Genomic DNA, 18,127 nt, shown 5'->3' with positions numbered 1-18,127 from the left:
AATAGGACAACAAAACAGAGTGAATTGTGTTTATTTTCCTGATGTTTTAAATCACCGTGTTCAGGTGGACTCCAACAATGAAACTAGAAAACACTGATGGACTGAAATGTGGCCAATGCCTTACAGGTAAGCCAAAGCCCTTGCTCCAGAATTTCCCCATTCTTATTTGGAAAGCTAATGCTATCTAGGGAAGAAGTCTATGCATGCTTGTGCTTTAAACCATCTGCATAATAGAGACATCATTCATGCAGGAGCCAACATCATCAAAGAGTGAATGTGGGAAGGTAAAATGAGTGTAAAACTGAGAATTATTGCCTTGAAAAAAGTTAAGAACTTTAAGAATAAGCTGTGTTTAATTTTCACTTCCTCTTAAAAAACCAAATGACAAAGCCAGTTTTCAGTAATCTGGAGCTCATTTGGATGCCATAAAATCAGGAGTTAGTTCCTGTCATGTTATTTACAAGCATATTTAGGGAGCACTGAGGTAACAAAAGAGGTGTCTGTAAAATAAACATTACCCAATTGCTGTGTTCCAGGTATTTTTTTGGTAGGTACCTGCTACACATCTACCAAGAGTATAACACTGCAGAATATGACTGGGTAATTTAAGACAAATATTCTATTTATTAGTTTTACTTTGGGCAAAGGTACAGATAGAACAGCTTGAATTAAATAAGAATCCAAGGAAAGAAGCACCTTATTGTTAATTTGATCAACATCAATTCTTTATATGAGACCTCTATGACCTAGTGTCACTCACAACTATGAAGCAATGACTCCCTAATTACAACAGTCTTCCCTATTGATGCTTAATATTTAAAATTACCCTGTACTTAACATCTTGAACTGAAGATATGAGGTCTAAATGAAGGTTAAATATGGAACTGCAATACATGATTTATCTTGCTCATAAGGAAATGGGTTATTTCTTTCATTTGAAAATTGATCTACATCTCAGAACTCTGGCATGCAGACTAGTACCAGAGAAGCTGAACAGCTGATGGCCCTTTTGTCACCAGCAACCTCCTTGTTACTCCAAAGAAATATGCAGCTATTGGCAGAAGACGAACAGGCAGCACCCTTATGCTTCAGGTGTCATTTTGAAGTGTGTGGTATAAGTTTCCTCAGTTAAATTGTACCTTAATCTCAGATTACTGTATTGTGTTGGGTTATGGTCCTTAAATAAGGTAGTAGACCAATCCTAGTACACCCAAGGATGAAATCGGTTTGGCAAAACAGGGAAATTTTAATAAAAATAACACACGAACACGACGACTGAAGTGCTCGTGTAACTGGAAAACCAGAAGAACAGAATGATCTTAAATCTAGTTTATGAAGTGCTTAAACTTAGCTGCTGTTTTAAGGATTACTGTTTGCCTTTTGGCTAATTTCTGTTCTCAACTTGTACTGAGTCATTTTTTCCATTACTGCAAGCTACCTTTATTTTTATTGGATGCTTTCAGTCTAAGTATGTTCAGAACATCACAACTACAGAACTATGGTTAAAGCAAGATAAAATTTGCTGAAATTCACAATTACAATGAGCTTGAAGCAAGAGCCTGTCTACTTTAAAAAAAAAAAAAACAACAAAAACTTTACAATACTTAAATACCAATATACAAAATTTAACCCATGCCTTCTTTGCCATCAAGTAACACATAGCAACAGTTTAACACCTTTTGGATGGATTTCAAGGACATTTTTTTTTTTTGCCACCAGGTGTCTTAACTTATACCATCACAACTTCTAGAAGGTAACCAACCATTTAGTTTTAATTTATTACTTTAGGAACTTGGCTCTACATAAATGAAAACTTATTAAAAACTATAGACTGTTGAAAGATACTCTATCACATTCAAAAGAAATTTTGAATAGTTATGTCTACCCAACTACTCTAAGTTCATCAGATAAGGAAAAAAAACAAACAAAACACCACAAAGCAAACATCAAACAGCCCAGGAACTGTGGACAATTCCCCCCCCCCCAGTATTACTATAGTGCCCCTCAATTCACCAGGTACAGAAGAAGTACAGATACAGAAGAAGTACAACCTATGTCTGACAAAATGATATAATAAGTAATAAAATTTATTTTTCTTCAACAAGAATTCAACCTTAAAATGCAAGCAAGCACATTTTATATATTTGGTTGTATTCTTCCTTGCCAAACTTCATACATATCTTCCAGTCTGATGCACTGTAGAGCAGGAACGATGTCTCCACGGGTCTATACGGAGCCTAGGACAAGTGAAGCCACTGGTTCATCAGGAATTACTCCTGTATCTGTATGTCAGGCACACCATGAGAGAAAAGCTATTGAGTACAGCAGTTACCACTTAAGTTCCTGTATTACTGTAACACCCAGGAGCTCTAAACATGCACCAGGACCTCCAGAAATATCTATAACCACATCTGTGAAGCAATTCAAGTTTTCTGGAAAAGATTTCAGCTTCAGTAGCCAAAAAGCTGCCTGAGTGTAGTAAAAACCAGTAGAGTCTTCAAAAAGGAAAAAAAAAAAAAACCACACCAAAAAACCCCCAAATAGGCAGACAAGCATTAGTTAGCACACCAGTAAAAGTCCTCATCTCCCCAAACAATACTCCTGGAAGAACTATACTGAGCATCTAAATTTCTGCATCCAATTCTAAGAATCATTATTCAAAGCAGTCAATCTAAACCATACTTTCATTAAAAAAAACCAAAACAAACAAACCTCCTTTTCAAACTCATTTCTCATCAAGCCAGTGCCCCCACCTCTTCTCTTACTCACCTGTTCACATGTCCTTTTTTAAAAAAAAAAAAAAAAATCAAGACAATCTAAGATAAGATTTCTGAAAACTCTAGGAAAGTAATGCAAGATAACACATGTATTAAATAAATATTTGCTTGCTTATACAGCATTGAAAGTTAGCAACTGCATTTTACATTTCTGCTTTGCAGAACAAAGAATACTTTGCTATAACAAAACTTGTTACTTTCTTTCCATACCTGTTTGGTATGCTGCTGCCATTCCTCCTCTCCAGTAGTTTCCCTGCTTCCATATCACACTTTTCAGGAACTAAGACCACACAGCATCTGTCCAGACTAACTTTGCAGTAGGTGGAAAGATTACAACACAACACGTGCCTACCTACCTGCCAAAAAAAGTAAGCTCTTACATCCAGAAATAGATTGAGCAAAGCCATCCCTGCTCAGCACACTGAAGCCTGCATACTTGCATTTAGACTGGAGAGAAACTCTTTGCCTGGACTGACTAAACCAAGAAAGACCACACTACAAGCTATCAAGGCCAATATAATATCAATAATATCAAACAGCATTCTAAAACCGTTGGCTAAATGCACAAAGTTAAAAGAGGTGCAGAGCAAAAATCATTCTTCTCCTTCAGGAAGAGGGAAAAAAAAAAAAAAAGAGGCCAACCAGAATACAAGAAACAGAAGAGTCTCCAAATATTTACTTGCCTTCTGTGGCCAAGGACTTGAAGTCAGAATTCCTTAGACCCTATAAATCAAAAGCCACGTAACTCAGATGTAAAAAAAAAAAAAGTCTTTAAAGTAAAAGAAAACCCTCTCATTTTTGTTTCACTTAAAAGTATTCAGGCAAAGGGACAAAGGTTAAACAAATACCTTCCAGATACTTCAGTGGCAGAAGTAGTAGAGCCTTCCACTAGGTACTCAACAGCCAGTATCTAAAGGTACTTTATATACTTTAAATACAGCCCACCTCATAACAAAGTAGTACCATGCTCAGTGTCTACTCCTTGAGAGCTAAATTAGAAAGGTTGTGAAACCTGTGCAACAGCAGGTTTTTGTCTTCAAGGACCAGTAGAAGTACTTTTTTTTAGTAATTTTCATCAAACCACAGCTCTACTTTGTCTTTCACCTTTTTAAGTGTCCTCCAAAAAAGCACTTTTCATCAAAAAGAATTTATAGTGTGACCTGCCTATTGGGAAAAGATCCTTACCATTTTATGCCACTGTATTAGGTTTTTTGCAGCCTTAGGGCACAACACAATATCCTTCTTTCTTCAAAGACAAGGTTTCAATATGGCTACCAGGATTGCAGTTTAAGGAGGCTGCATAATTTTTCTTCCAGTTTACGTAGGACCCTTGGGAATATGTTGGCAGAATTGTTTGGTAGTTTGCTTGCATATATTTCCAGCTCTGCCTTTGCCTGTAAGTCAGATTTTTGTCAAAAACTAAACCTGAAGTAGTGCTAGTTGGAAGCCTCCATGAAAATCTGAAATATACAGCAAACTTCAACACAACACTAAAGATTTCTACAACAGTTAGATTATGGTTTTATAAATTTAAATAAGTAGTTCCCTGGGAACACCACAGAACAGTAGCATAGCACTAATACAATTTCACCCAGGTTCTGTCGTATTTCCAAAGCTAAATCGCACATGGAACAGTAAACCTTTCACCTAGACAGTACAGTTATACTGAGCCACAGCAGAGCACAGACTCATGGAATTACCATCTGTAAGCAGGTAGTTTGCACTTTTAATAGGCCTTTTATATCAGCAGTTCTACACCAACTTCTACAACTGCAGGTAATCAGCATCACTGCTGCATGAAAATGTGCACACATATTTGGCAATCTATCCTACTTTCCTGCCACTCATCTGTAAAAGTGATTAAATGCAAATTAACAAAACTCCCTGTAATAGCAGCCACAGAAGTGAGGGCTGGGGAATAGCAAGAATTTGTTGTTTTAGAGGAAGGAGCTAGGGAAAGTGAGGATTTTGAAAAAAACTTATTTAAACAAACTAACAAAAAAAACTTTGGATATTAAGCACTGTCTTCATACAAATATTTGCTGACTTTACAGAAAAGATCTTTGAATCACAGACTGAAAACAAGTGGCAAATAACTGTCATTTGGTTGTTGAACAGAAGAACAAAGTTATGAATTTGCTTTGGTATTTGTCTCCCGGAATTCAGAGCTGCTTGGCTCCAATTTCCATCTGCAAAATGAATAATTTCCATTTTAGGAGACCAACTTGCAGGAGGTCAGAGCAATCTGGCTATACTTGATTACACATCATAGCTGGTTACAAGCTGAAGGAGCTGCTTGTGCCAGTACCTGCACAAAATAAAATCTAAGTTCATCAAAGCAAGTGCACTAGAACTTCCTCAGCTGGGGCAAAAGTTGCACTGAACTTTACTACTGAGATTCAGCTATTACTGGAGAATTTTATATCTGCTTCTAGCAGTTTTAGCTCAAGTGTTGGATGAAGTTATAAATTAAGTAATCCCATATCACAGTAATGTAGAGTCAGGACTTTGGCTTCACGCAGTCGAAGACTTCTCTGTCTCCCAATTGAGTGGCCTGTACAACTCAACGTATGTTTGCCAACTAGCAAGCACAGAATATCCACAGTCCTTTGAAAGAACTCAGGAAAAAAAGGATTACTGATTTATGGCACTTGGTGGAAGAACAAGTTGTTACAACTACGGGCATAATATATGACTGAATTATGACAATACAAAAAATTCTGAAAATTCTGAATTCTTTCACTGTATGTGGGACATATTTTGAAATCACAGGTCAAACTCAATGCAAAAATGAAGAGTACAAAGTTAAAGCTTGCCAATTTGAACATTCTTCTAAAAAAAAAAAAAAAAAAAAACCAACAAAAACATACTGCTGACATTCACTTGAATTCCCAAGCTCAAAAAGAACACTGTAGAAGTTTACTGTAAAGATTAAAGCCAAAATTTTACCTCTTTGTTTTATGGCTGAAGAGCACTATTAACAACCTAAGCACCTGTACTATTCATACAGTAACTCTAGCAGCTGTAAACTCTAGTACAAACAGTATGAAGACATGGTGATATTACAGGTTTATTACATCACTACAATACATCTAGGTTCTACAGCACACCTCCATATTTGATCCTTAACACAAGAGATACCACAAGAGTCAATAAACTATATGGCATGAAAACATTTCCTCCTAATAGCTGCAAAGACACTCAAGATGTTAAGAACTATTAACCATAGAATGTAACTTACACTTGAAGTAGGAGGGGAGGAAAATATATACACTTACACCATAACCATCACAACAGCCTGTTTTAAAAATACACTACCACTCTTCGGGATTGAATCAAAAAGTTCTTTCAGTGAAACAGATCAAAGAGTTTGACATCTCCAAATGCTTCTAAAGCTAAGTAAACAATCAAAATCACTATGAGTTTGCTCTAATCTATAACCCCCTGATACCTGCTGATAAGGGATATCTATTTCCATTGCAAAAATGTAACTTTTCTTGACTATAGCTGCTTGTAACTATAGCATCTTCTGCATGAGTATTTCAGTGAGCTTTACTTCATATTGCAGCTCCTACAGCTTTTACTGTAAGCAGTCCAATCTGACCTTTTCCACTCATTCAGTGAGATGCAGCACTTCCCTTTGATTCTTGCTTTTCTGGACATTACATGTGACAGAGACGCCTGATGGCAAGTCAAAAGCCCCAGGTTAAACAAGCATCAGAACACACAATTCAAATCCAAGATACCAAAGTAGCCAGAACCACCGGCTCAACTACAGAAACACGTGCCTTGATGGCTAAAGAGAGGATTTTCTCAGCATGACAGACCAACCCATTTAGCCAGTAGCTTGTGGCCCTATTGTAATTTTCAGTTTAGACACTGTGCCAGGTGTAATTTTCAGATTAGTTGCTGCTCTCATCCCCTCCACTCACCCAAAGAAAGTGGGGCAGACACATTACCTTTGCCTAGTTATTCCAGCAGACCACCATCACTCTGCTACTCATCGTGTATTAGCATAGTCTTGTAAGCAAGAACTTCCCTCCACTCTGCATTCTCTGCTAAACTGGCAACAGTATTGTTGGTGTATGAATACAGTGTTTCGAGCAAGGAGGGAATCGTACTCTCCCCATGCCCAACTTCCTCTAGGTAGTAGAACTTCTTAAAAGAGAAACTTATGCAACTGTACGATGTAATACGGGTCTCATGAATCACAGACAGCTACTAAAGATAAGCACAGAAGTGTATTGATAAAAAGTTAGTGATGTCACTCCTACTTAAGTGACACTCCTCAGTTTTACAGCCTATCATGCATGAGCTCAACTGCCAAACATCTGAAGCCAGATTTTAAACCATATTTGTTTTAGAAATTGAAGGTTCTGACCTAAAGTTTAATACCCAAGTAATATTTGCAGTTTAAGCTGCAATAAAGCAGTCCAAATCAGTTGATTCAGGCTGTTACTTAAGTTCTGCATAAGCACCCTCCAAGTATTAACAGAATGCAAAGCATGTTACCAAATACATTATCAGCAAAACATGACAAAGCAAAATGAACAGGGGAAAAAAACCCCAAGAAAATTCTCACATATTTAAGTCATTTATCTTGGCAATAGAAAATAATATTAGGTAATTACAGAGAACAAATGAGAAGTGCTCAAAATCCTAGAAGAAATTAAGAGAAAGCCTTCCAAATGCAGTCATGAGATTTTTCTGTCTTGAAAACACTAAGTACTTGTGCAGGTAAGCAAACAGCTGCTCAGATACTAAGTCCTTGGAGGATCTCCAAAAAGGGGGAAGTTACACATCAGCTCTTCAAGTCATATCTCTGAGTAGTTGATGATGAATGATGTCACTGAAGAAACTATGGCTCTGATGCCAATGCTCCTTAATAGAAAGTTACATTTAAGTGCTGTTTGGTTTTTCACTTTGAATCCCCATAGCTTGCATGCCTTCAACTTTTACTAATGTGTTTTTAATTTATATGCTCTTTAAAACAAACAAAAAAAACCCCTCAAATTTAAAAAAAAAAATCAAATTAAAAAAAAAAACAAACACATACAAACCAACTTAAAAGCAAAATGTCTTTAATAAGAATATCACGCAAGCTTTTCCATGCCACAACTTTTGTGGTTTTATGTTTTAATCCAGCATATGCACCTGACATGGCAGGTCACTTACTCTAAAAAAGGATGCCAAACCATTAATAGCATCAACAGCTTTTAAAATCCACCATCTTATTAATCACACATTTTGTTTTAGTAGGCTTTTCTGGCTTTTGTAAAGTTTTTATAGGTCAAACTGAAGCTGACACCCAACAGTTGATCTTCTCTCAGGAACTGCTCCATATACATCCAGAAAAACTCCCATTTCCATGTTCCCTATGCCATAGAACCTACTAATGATCATGCTTCAGAAAGCTATGGTAACTTGTTCACCAGTACACTGATTCTCATATGAGTAGGCTTTTTGCAGAAAAAATTCTAATAATATTTATTTGCAGCAGTCAAGTCCTAAAAGCCACTTGAGCTTTCAAATGCTATTGTTATAGTTACAATCAACACTTTTTTACTGTATCATAGAGTACAGTAATCTCTTCAACTGCTGAGAAAACAATCGAGACAGAGCTCCCCACCCCCACATCTTAAATGGCTAACTGATAAAACATAAAATATATCATGTATCTTCTGGCATTCACACCAAGTTGTTCTGTATTTTCCTTAAAAATAGTAGTTTTAAAATCACCGCTGCTATATTTATATACAGCTATAGGTAAAACTTGGTTTATACAGTAACTTCATAAGCCTTCTTCGGAGTCCTATTTGATAGATGAGGCCAAAGCCCACCTTCACTATTTTACACGTATTTTAGAAGTGTTAAGCACAAGAGCCACTAGATCTGTTAGGTTACTCCTTTACAGAGGTGGAGGAAAGCTGCTTCTCTTCCTAAGCCTACCAATACCCAATAAGCACTGCACCACCCAAGTGCTAGTATTCAGTCCCACTATTACACATATCCAAGCATAGCTATAGGGACACACAAGTGCCAAGCATTTTGCTAGGCTGTCTGCAAGCAAGCAGAAAATGAGTGACCAGAAAGCCACGTCCAGAGAAATTCATCCACAAAAAGCCACTGCCAGTCCGAGTTAGCACAACTCACCCTCTCTGCTCTGCTACACTCAGAAGCTGAGAAAGTGACATTGCACAAAAATTCTTCTTTCAGAGGTAACACACTTTACTTTCATTTTCTACTGAGTAGGAGACAAAGTACAGACCCCTCATGAAAAAAAATCTTTATTGTTAGGACTTAAAATAATTCAACTTGTTACAGTAATTGAACAATGTAAAAGTGGTAGCAAATTGTGAAATTTGGCAAGCTTTCTAAAGACATTGTTTTATACAATTTCATAGAAATGAGATTGTGCCTTAATAACACGAGTCCAAATTTGGCCCACAGACATAATGCTGTCACCGTAACTTTCACTTTTCACTTTGACTAAAACCTAAGGTAAATAATTTTTGCCCAAATTTGCAGCAAGTTCAGAACCTAAAGCACCAGGTTTAAAAGCATTTTCAAATAACAGGTTAACAAAACAAGCTTAAAAGCACTGACTTTTCATAACTAGCTAAAAAATAATTTAATGATGCAACGACAATAAGCAATGTTACTTATATTGTATAGAACACAGGGAAGGTAATAAAAATTCAAATTGATTGAGGAGATAATACAAGTAGTTTTGGATTGTTTCATTGTTGGGACAGGGAGGCACTCTTTTGGAAAACTAATTGATTTCATTAAGATTATTCATTTAATTAAGCCTACTTATTCAAGTATAATTGCATATATTTGTGAACATACTGCAAAAACAGTACTTTTGTTAAAACTTGGGACAACCCCAGGAAACTGAAATTCATGTGAAAATATATATATTTCAGATCCACAACACAGGCCAAGACTCGCACATAATTCTCTGATGTACAGGAAACCTCAAATACTCAAGTATGTATACAGAAAACTCTGGCTACTCTTCTAGCTTCACTGTCAGTATGGCAAAACAGAAACTGCAAAACTAAATAAATAATCACCCCAGAACTAAAACTTGCATAGTAATCACCACTGGCTGGCTTACTAGTCACATTAAAGCAAGCTGTCATAGTTTGAACTCAAGAGCCTGAATTACAATTGTAACATAGGAAAATAAATCAAAGGATATTTCAGACTGATTTAAAAATAAAAGATAAAAAAACACCAGTGAGATAGGTTTTTGGGGTTAGAACCATTTCCAACGACCACAGCTTACAGATAATTTAGTAACAAAATAGATGGTTATGTGCTAGTTACAGACCAAATGTAAATATTCGGAAATTGAGGTAGTATAGGAACTATTTACTTGCAGTCTTGAAGACAAACCTAAGTTTGTGTGCAGCCCCAAAGTGAGGCTACATTTAGTGGTTAAGATTTTCTCAGGGGTTTCACCCTCTTCATAAAACCAACTCCAGTCTTCACTCTGTTTAACAGACCCTTAGAAGCCATTAGTCTAACAAATATATTGTTAATGGGTAAGTGCTAACACAGGCATAAATGGGAAACAGTCTTGTTCAAAAACTTCATCATATTGCTCTAATTTTGGTTTTGTGAAAGAGCCATCAAAAGATTCAGTGTTTCCAGGATAAGTACAGAGGCTGATTCAGTGAGCTCAAAAGACAACTAAAACAGAAAAGCTGGGTACCAGGTCTTGCCAAAAAAAAAAAAAAAAAAAATCAAAAAAAAAAATCCAACAATGCTTCCCCCATACCCTCAAGTACCCTGACCATCTTTTGTCTACTTGTTTTATCTTACAGTTTTGAAACTACTAGAAAGGAAACAGCTGAGGAATGCTGCCACTCTTATGCCATGCTTTCCATTGACTGTCATTTCAAGAATGCATATAGGAAAGTAAAGGAGTTTGGAATGTCACCGCCCATCCAGCAGCATTAGAAGCTGCCCAGCTTACGGATGGCTCCACTGCCTTGCAGCTGAACTCCAGTCTGCATTTTACCATTGCCCAGATCAATGAAGAAAAATATATTGTTGAGCACTGATATAATATTTGTTAGGCAAATGTCCTCATATGCTGCATGTCTTACATGTTATAAAGTATATTTATATTACAATACAGCAGTAAAGATATCATTTACAATTTCCTGGTTGCAAGAATTCCAGAAAAGGTGTACTCCTGCTACAGTTGTCCAAAACTACCACCACGTTCCTTTCAGAGCATATTAGTTGGTCTAAATCAAACTCATCTGAATATATCCCTGGATAAAATTTCAGTATTTGCCAGAATATGTGCATGTCCCTCAATTTCACATGGTGTGAATCCAGCCTTTGGAGACACAATCACACAGAGAGAGGCCATCAATTATTGGGCTCTCAAGTTTTGAGAGGATTGCAGCAAGTGTCTAACTAGGCTAAGTAATAACTTTGAGAGAGTGAGAGTATGAGGAAAGCGAGAAACAAACAAAGAACTGGACAGAACCCTGCCAAATTATCTGTTCCAACTAAAATTTAATATATATTCTTAAACCTGGAATACAGGTCCCTCAGAAGACTTAAGTGGTATCTCTACTAGTGATTTATACAGACTGCTTCTGTCTCCTGGACTCAGATTTAGCTAACAAACTGAAATTCAGTAATTTGGTAAAAAATAGCATTATTGCTACTACAAAGCTAATATCAAAAAGGCCTTGACTCAACCATGTTCCCATTAGTTTGATTCTTACATAAAAGAATACATCTCATCTACTCTTACAAGGTGCTTTTTGATGACTTATCATGAAAATGTGTTCTAATAATACCGAAACCAGACCAGAATATGTAGAAAATCATAGACAAAGCTCTACTATAAAAGCAGCAATAATGCTACGGTGAAATTCATATCTGTAGACCAGCAGAAATTGTCCCTGAACATTAGCTTCAGTAAACACTAAAGCCCTACCAGCTGAATTCATCCTTACACTGGAATGTAGAACTCTTCCCCCATGACTAGCAAGTTTAAGAAATCTGTCAGTTATGCTAACATGGAAACTGGCTTTAAATACTTTAATAATTTCTATATGCTAGAATTCACTTGGGTTATTCTATCTGTGTACAAGAAATATCCATAGCAATGAAAAGAAAACATAGAAATCCCAGGTTCAGACTTGACAGACCACTCAGAAATAATACACTTAAAAAGGTGAAGAGATGGTTATTTGTTTCTTTTATAAAACACCAAAAAGAACACAATTCTTTTGAATGCATTTAAGATTTTCACTATTATACTTACAGTATATTACGAAAAATCACACCTTTTTTTTCTCCTCTTCTTACCTCCATTTCAAAGAGTAAAAAAAAAAAATCTTAGATGGCAAAATCAGTAGAAAGTTAACAAGTATTTATTGTACAATCTGAACCTAGCTACTGTAACTACGGAGAGAAAGATCTATGGCCCACACAAGAACCAACTCCTATTACAAAAGGGATTTTAAACAAATATGCCTCTGTAGTCTAATCACCAAATGAAGTCAATATTACCATTATTTCAGGACTCTTTTTTTCTGTGCTTTGTTGCACAGACAGAAAACTAAAAAAAAAAAAAAATAATACAAGGTTAGCAAATTTCTCCAAAATTCTCAGTTGCAGAACATCTACAATGAGAGCGTTAGGAGGTTTGGTGATTGCAAGGTTGCTTCCCCTCCAGAAGAGTGCAACTTTACTAGGATAGCTCTGAGCTATTTCCATACCTTCCTTACCCTTGGTTGTCGGGGTGCTGCTGCTATGATGCAAACACCTTACAGATTTAAGACTGTAACAACCTCTTCTTTGCTCTTACGACTTGACATGCTGTGGCCCCAGCTCAAACACATGACCCATGTTATCATTCATCAAAAAGGATCCCAACAGCAAGACTTAATGCCCTCTTCTCAAGTTCTAAGGCAAATGGATCCAGTGCTGGTAGATTTTATGTACCTGTGGTATCACTCGGTGTTTGAAAGGGTGTTGTAACAAGGACAGTTGATGCCAACTGTAACAATGCTCGTTACTATATCAAGTACTAAGAATATGCCAACAGAAGTCCTGACAGAACTTTTCAAGGAAATATTAAGACAGCAACACCTGTCCTTACTCAGTTAGAAAAGGGAAGATTTCAGTGAAACACATAACACCTTAATTACTACCAAAGGATCAACGCAGCAGAGTCCTACAACAGTGGCATCAAATCAAAACTTAACACTGCAGACTGCTCTGCCTGCAAACTGATATGTAGCTATGTAAATGTTGGTAAAACAGTCTGACCTTCATATTCAGCTTAGTAGTTGAGGAGTTGCAGAAAACCACTATTTGATACAGAGAGACAGACTTTAAGGAATATTGCTTAAGTAAACTGTACTTGTCCCAGATGAAAAGAGAGCACATGAATCCCTCATCAAGGAGCAGGGGCCTTCACCAGTAACACCCCCTACAGGTACTCGATGATCCCCACACACAAACAGCCAAGACAATTTCCCTTATCTTAGCTCCAAAGCAGTACCCTCCCTAGGAAGAAGTAAGATCAGGACATATTCTTTTCATGCTATGTAGTGGAATTAGGCTGCAGCACTCACCTTCTCACCAGAGAGAATGAGGCCAAAAACCAGGTTACTATCTCCTAAGTCTGGTCAGCCTCAAAGAATAAAGGCAGTCAAAAAGCAGGTTGCATAAATTGTCACACCTAAGCACAGCCTAATCTCAGCCACTTTCTTTATCAGGAGACTGCAGGTACTCCACAGTGCACATCCCATACTCCCAGTGGAGTAGCGTGCACAGGAAATCCAGGCTTCCAGGAAACTGGCCACATCATGGTCCCTCCCTACTACACACAGCCTTCCCATGTGCTGCCCAGAAAGGGTGGGCTCCTCTTTCCTGTACAAAGCTCTACATAACTTCTAGATAAACTACTTTCAGCCACCTAAGCAATAAATTCCACTCAGAGCTAGTGAAACAAGTCCTCTTTCATGTAAGCCAGGGAAAGCAGAAGAGAGTCTAAACTCTGAGGAAGGAAAGGTGTTAAGCTTTCAGGATGACAGAACTGAACATCACTTTGAAGAAATACGTCTGCCCTCGAAGAGATCAGGTTTTATTGAAAATATTTTATTATCTGCAGAAACTAATAACCTGCAAGGTCACAGCTCACCTTTGGGCTTCTTTTTTGTCTCAAGTTCCCGTTACATTCAATTGTTAAGGAGATTAGAAAAGTTGCACTTATCTTTAAGTTAGATCTCATCCTGCATGACAACTGTCTGCAAATGCAACACTGAAAACCAACTTCTAGTAAAGTAATGCATTGTAAACATTGACATCTGATTGTAAATTTAAGGTTTAATCTAAAAGTAAGTTTTCTTTTCATGATCTTCCAGACACATGCACACAATATAAATGCAGGTTATGCAGCAGAGTACATATTATCCTGCTGCAATATCCTACACTGCACATATCTCTGAGACAGAAAAATGGTACACACAGTTTGGTCCTTTGTGCTAAAGGCCTAATATGAGAACTTGTGCTAGAACAAGTTCTTAAAGTAAGTGACATTTGAAACCATTACATACAGGAATAATAATAATCACATAATGACAAGTTTTTCCCCTTCTGCAAGATCTCAAAAAAATTTAATTGACCTATCCTCAGATATGATGCACTCAAGTCCCCTCATTTATGCACATGCAAATATAAATCAAAATTACTCATTGGCAGTGTCAAGACATGAAGCAGGTACCTACAAATATAATCCCCCCCTACCACAACTGAGTTACCAAGTCAACTGTAATTTTTTCTTTCCCATATGCAGAAAGAGAAACAATTCCACATAAAGCTTTCTGATGGTGATGACATTCTACCCCATTGATAAAGGAAAAGCTTAGCTAATGGCTTTAGTGAAAGCTTGATGCTCCACTAAAGACCAGATCTGAAGTCTATCAGAATTTCAGGATTAATGGTACTTCCCCCTCAGCACTTCCAACTACCTGGGCCATGGAAAAGAAAACACAGCTGAAGTCTCTTCCTATAACTGCCATACGCATCAGGAAAATCAGAAGCTAAACAGCATATTAAATATTTAACTCTACTGCTATTTCAGACACATGCATTTGCCCTCCATAACTGCAAAAAAAAATTGATGGAAGAAAAAAAAAAAAGACATAACCCAAAGAGGTACAATAATTTTCTCTTTGCTATGGTAAATTTATTCCTGCGAAGCAGTAACATCTACATGGGATCTGACAGATGACACGAAACAAAAAAACCAACCAACCGAAAACCCACAAAGCAACAGCAAACCATAGCGGTCTGAAACACAACAACATGGACTTTGACACAACTGACATCAGTCAGTCAAAACTGTGAGGAAGAATGACAAGCTTCTGAAGTTTCCTTTGAGAACAGACACAGCTTTGCTCATGCCGCAGCCAAATCTGATTAAATGAATCCATGTTATAGACTGCATCATGTTTGACTTGCACCTTTTATATGGCATACTAGAGGAAAATAAGATTTATTGATAATAATGAAGTGAAACCATTCAGAGTTGGTTATAGGCAGGGATTTATTATATGCCTTTTTTTAAATAGCAACAGGCAACATTCATTTATGGGACTGCTTCAAGAGGATTATAACTTTACAACTGATCTTCTTATTTGCTTTCAATATCATAAAAGCAGAAAAGACCCTTTGGTATCACTAAAGGGGGGGTGGGAGAGTAAGAATTTTAGAAGTGATGTAAATCTTTGCCTCTGTTCCCTTCAACTTTTACCTTCCAAATGGCAAGCTGACTACAGGTAAAAAGGAGAGAATAAGTGCAGAATTATCCTGATGAAAGCTTTGTTGTATATAGTATCAAAGACATTTGGAAAATGCCATCTGGACTTCGTAAAGAGAGATAACGCCATCTCTTATTCTAACAATAGAGTTCAGCCAAACGTCATCCTTTCCTACCAATCACTACCAATCACTGGAGTACAGTAACTTGCAGACCCAAGGATCTAACCAGTTAAGGTATGACTTCTAGTACAGAGCTCCCTGGAAGCATGAAGCAATCATAACTTGATTAGAGGAGGATAAATACATAAAACTCATACTGAAGTGACGGGCTAGCCTGCAGTCAGGTAACTGTGCTGCAGTAACATGCTGACAGGCTTAACCACAACACACATTCATTCTTCCAGTTCAGTTCACAACTGAAAGTAAACCAACACCCTTTACAGGGGAGCAAGTGACAACTCATACACAGGAAACAGAGCAAAGAGTGATAGAAACTTTTATCTTCAGGAGGGGATAACTGCAGGGCAATTAATGTATTTCTAGAGTCTCACACCCTTGAAAAATCTATATGGAATGCAGAAAATAAACTAACCATCTCATTTTTGGTTTATGCGAGAAAAGTGCTGCATAAAAACAATATCCTAACTACCTCACCTAATCATTTTGGGAAAACTTCTACTTGATCAACCTACACCTCATAATCACTAAGATTTTTTTTTTTAAACTGCTGAAGAACTTCTAAAATTAAGAATGAGAAGCTAGCCTGTCAAAGATCATTTTCTGCTTTCCAAATATTCAGTGAATCTAATATTGTGTGGAAGCTTTTGGCCTTCTAGAGAAAAAAAAACTATTCAGGCAAACCCGCATTATCTCCGGATTGCCACAGTCTTTCCTTATTTGGCTAACGTTTTGAGATTCCAATCAGACTGCTATGAAGTTCAACATGCACAAAGCATCCATTTTGAGGAAACTCCATAGCCAGTTTCCCTTCCATTCCCCCCCTGCCCCAAGTGAAAGTTATCTCCCTCGGCACCAACCCCCTCCCACATACTCACAACCAGAACAAAGCGATATGGATTGGGTTTTTTACTACTTTCCAACGCACGGAAGAAAAATGTAAGAGCCCTGCTTCCCTTGAAGTTCAGCTTTCCCACTGCGGCGGGAGCCATCGGTAACGAAAACAAGCAGCCTCTTATTGATACGCGTTTCTATATAAGGAACAAAACACTGGCTCCCCATAGAAACCGGAGAGAAATAGACGATCCGACTCTCCCCACTCCTGCTCGCACACACGAGCGGGGTTTAATCGGCTCAACTGCTGCGGAACCGTGGAGACGGGGGACGCAGGGAACTGCTACCGGGATCCCAGGCAAGGGGCAGCGGGGAAAGCGAGTCCGCCTTCCTCACCTGCAGTCACCCCCCCGCGCCGGGGAGCAGCTGCCCCCGACCCCGCAACCCCCTCGGGGCAGGGCCCGCTGCCCCCGGCCCTCCAAGGGAGGCGCTGCCAACAGGGGAAAGCGAAAGGGGTCAGCGGCACCTCCTCCCCGCCAGAGGAGAGGCCCAGCCGCCCCTTCCGACGCCCGGCCCGCGGGGAGGGGGCGCAGCCTCCCGCCCCTGCAGCCCCGCCGGCCCCGGGGCTCGGCCCCGGCCCCTCCGGCCTGTCCCAGCCCGACCCCGCCGCCGCCTCCCCGCCCCGACACCCCCCAGCGGAGGGAGCGCGGCCGCCTCCGGCCCCTTCCTCCTCCACCTCCGCCGAGGGAAACATTCGGCCGGCCTCGCCCCCCCCTTCCCCGCCCGCCTGACCCGGCCAGGCCCCCCTCGATCAGCCCCGCACCGACCTGGTGGAGCGCGGTCAGCCCGTCCACATTGGCGTAGTTGATGTCGGCGCCCCGCTCCAGCAACCGCAGCACCTCCTCAGTGTCCCCGCTGGAGCAGGCGGCCAGGAACACAGCGCCGTCGTCGAACTTCACCTTGGTCTTCTTGCGCTTGACCACGGGCGGCTCCAGGTCGGTCTCGGAGCCGATCCAGCGCTTCAGCTGCTCGTTCCGCTTCTGCTTGGCGTCCGCCATCTTCATGCCCCGCTCGCGCCAGCCCCCTCAGCCCCGGCCGCGCCGAGCGTACACTTTATACCGCCACTATCCCACAGCGCACCGCGGCCGCGCGCGCTCACCCGCCCAGCCGGAGGGCGCGGGGCGGGCGGGGACCGGAGGGGCGGGGCGGTGGCTGCTCGTTAGCATAACCTCGCGAGAGCTCCAGGGGGCGGGGCGCGTGCGCGAGCGGCGCGGGATGGGCGGTGCCGGAGTGGAAGTGGGAGGGGAGGTGGGAGTGGAGGTGGGAGGAGGTGGGGGAGTTCGGGGAGTTCGTGGTCTTGCGGCTGCGTCGGGCAGCTTAGCTGAAGATGCTGGCAGCCCTTGTGTGCGACCTCTGTGTCACCTGTAGCAACACCCGCGTTTCTGCCTGTAATGACAAACGGGGCACGTGCAGACACTTGGAGGGAAAAGAGGAAAGAAATGGGACAGCTCCTGAGGGTCCTTTGTTTT

General features: G+C 39.7%; 1 protein-coding gene across 8 annotated transcripts in view; it reads right to left on the bottom strand.

Annotated features, from left to right (window-relative positions):
* The window catches only part of PPP1R12A (protein phosphatase 1 regulatory subunit 12A), a 112,603-nt gene extending 94,825 nt beyond the window's left edge, over nt 1–17,778 (bottom strand). For 5 of the 8 annotated variants that reach the window (XM_051795714.1, XM_051795710.1, XM_051795716.1 and 2 more), the window contains exon 1: nt 17,426–17,777. In XM_051795714.1, the coding sequence (XP_051651674.1) occupies nt 17,426–17,662 (237 nt within the window). In that variant the 5' untranslated portion in view covers nt 17,663–17,777. Of the gene's footprint in view, nt 1–17,425 lie in introns of all 8 variants that reach the window. The other 3 variants (XM_051795711.1, XM_051795715.1, XM_051795712.1) reach the window with 2 other exon arrangements.
* Nucleotides 17,779–18,127: the final 349 nt, after the last annotated feature.

Source organism: Manacus candei, unplaced genomic scaffold (assembly GCF_025592945.1).
Source record: "Manacus candei isolate 608988 ecotype Guabito, Panama unplaced genomic scaffold, ASM2559294v1 h1tg000043l, whole genome shotgun sequence".
Lineage (NCBI taxonomy): Eukaryota > Metazoa > Chordata > Aves > Passeriformes > Pipridae > Manacus > Manacus candei.
Note: the sequence above shows the minus strand (reverse complement) of the source record. Positions and strands in the feature narration are given on the sequence as shown.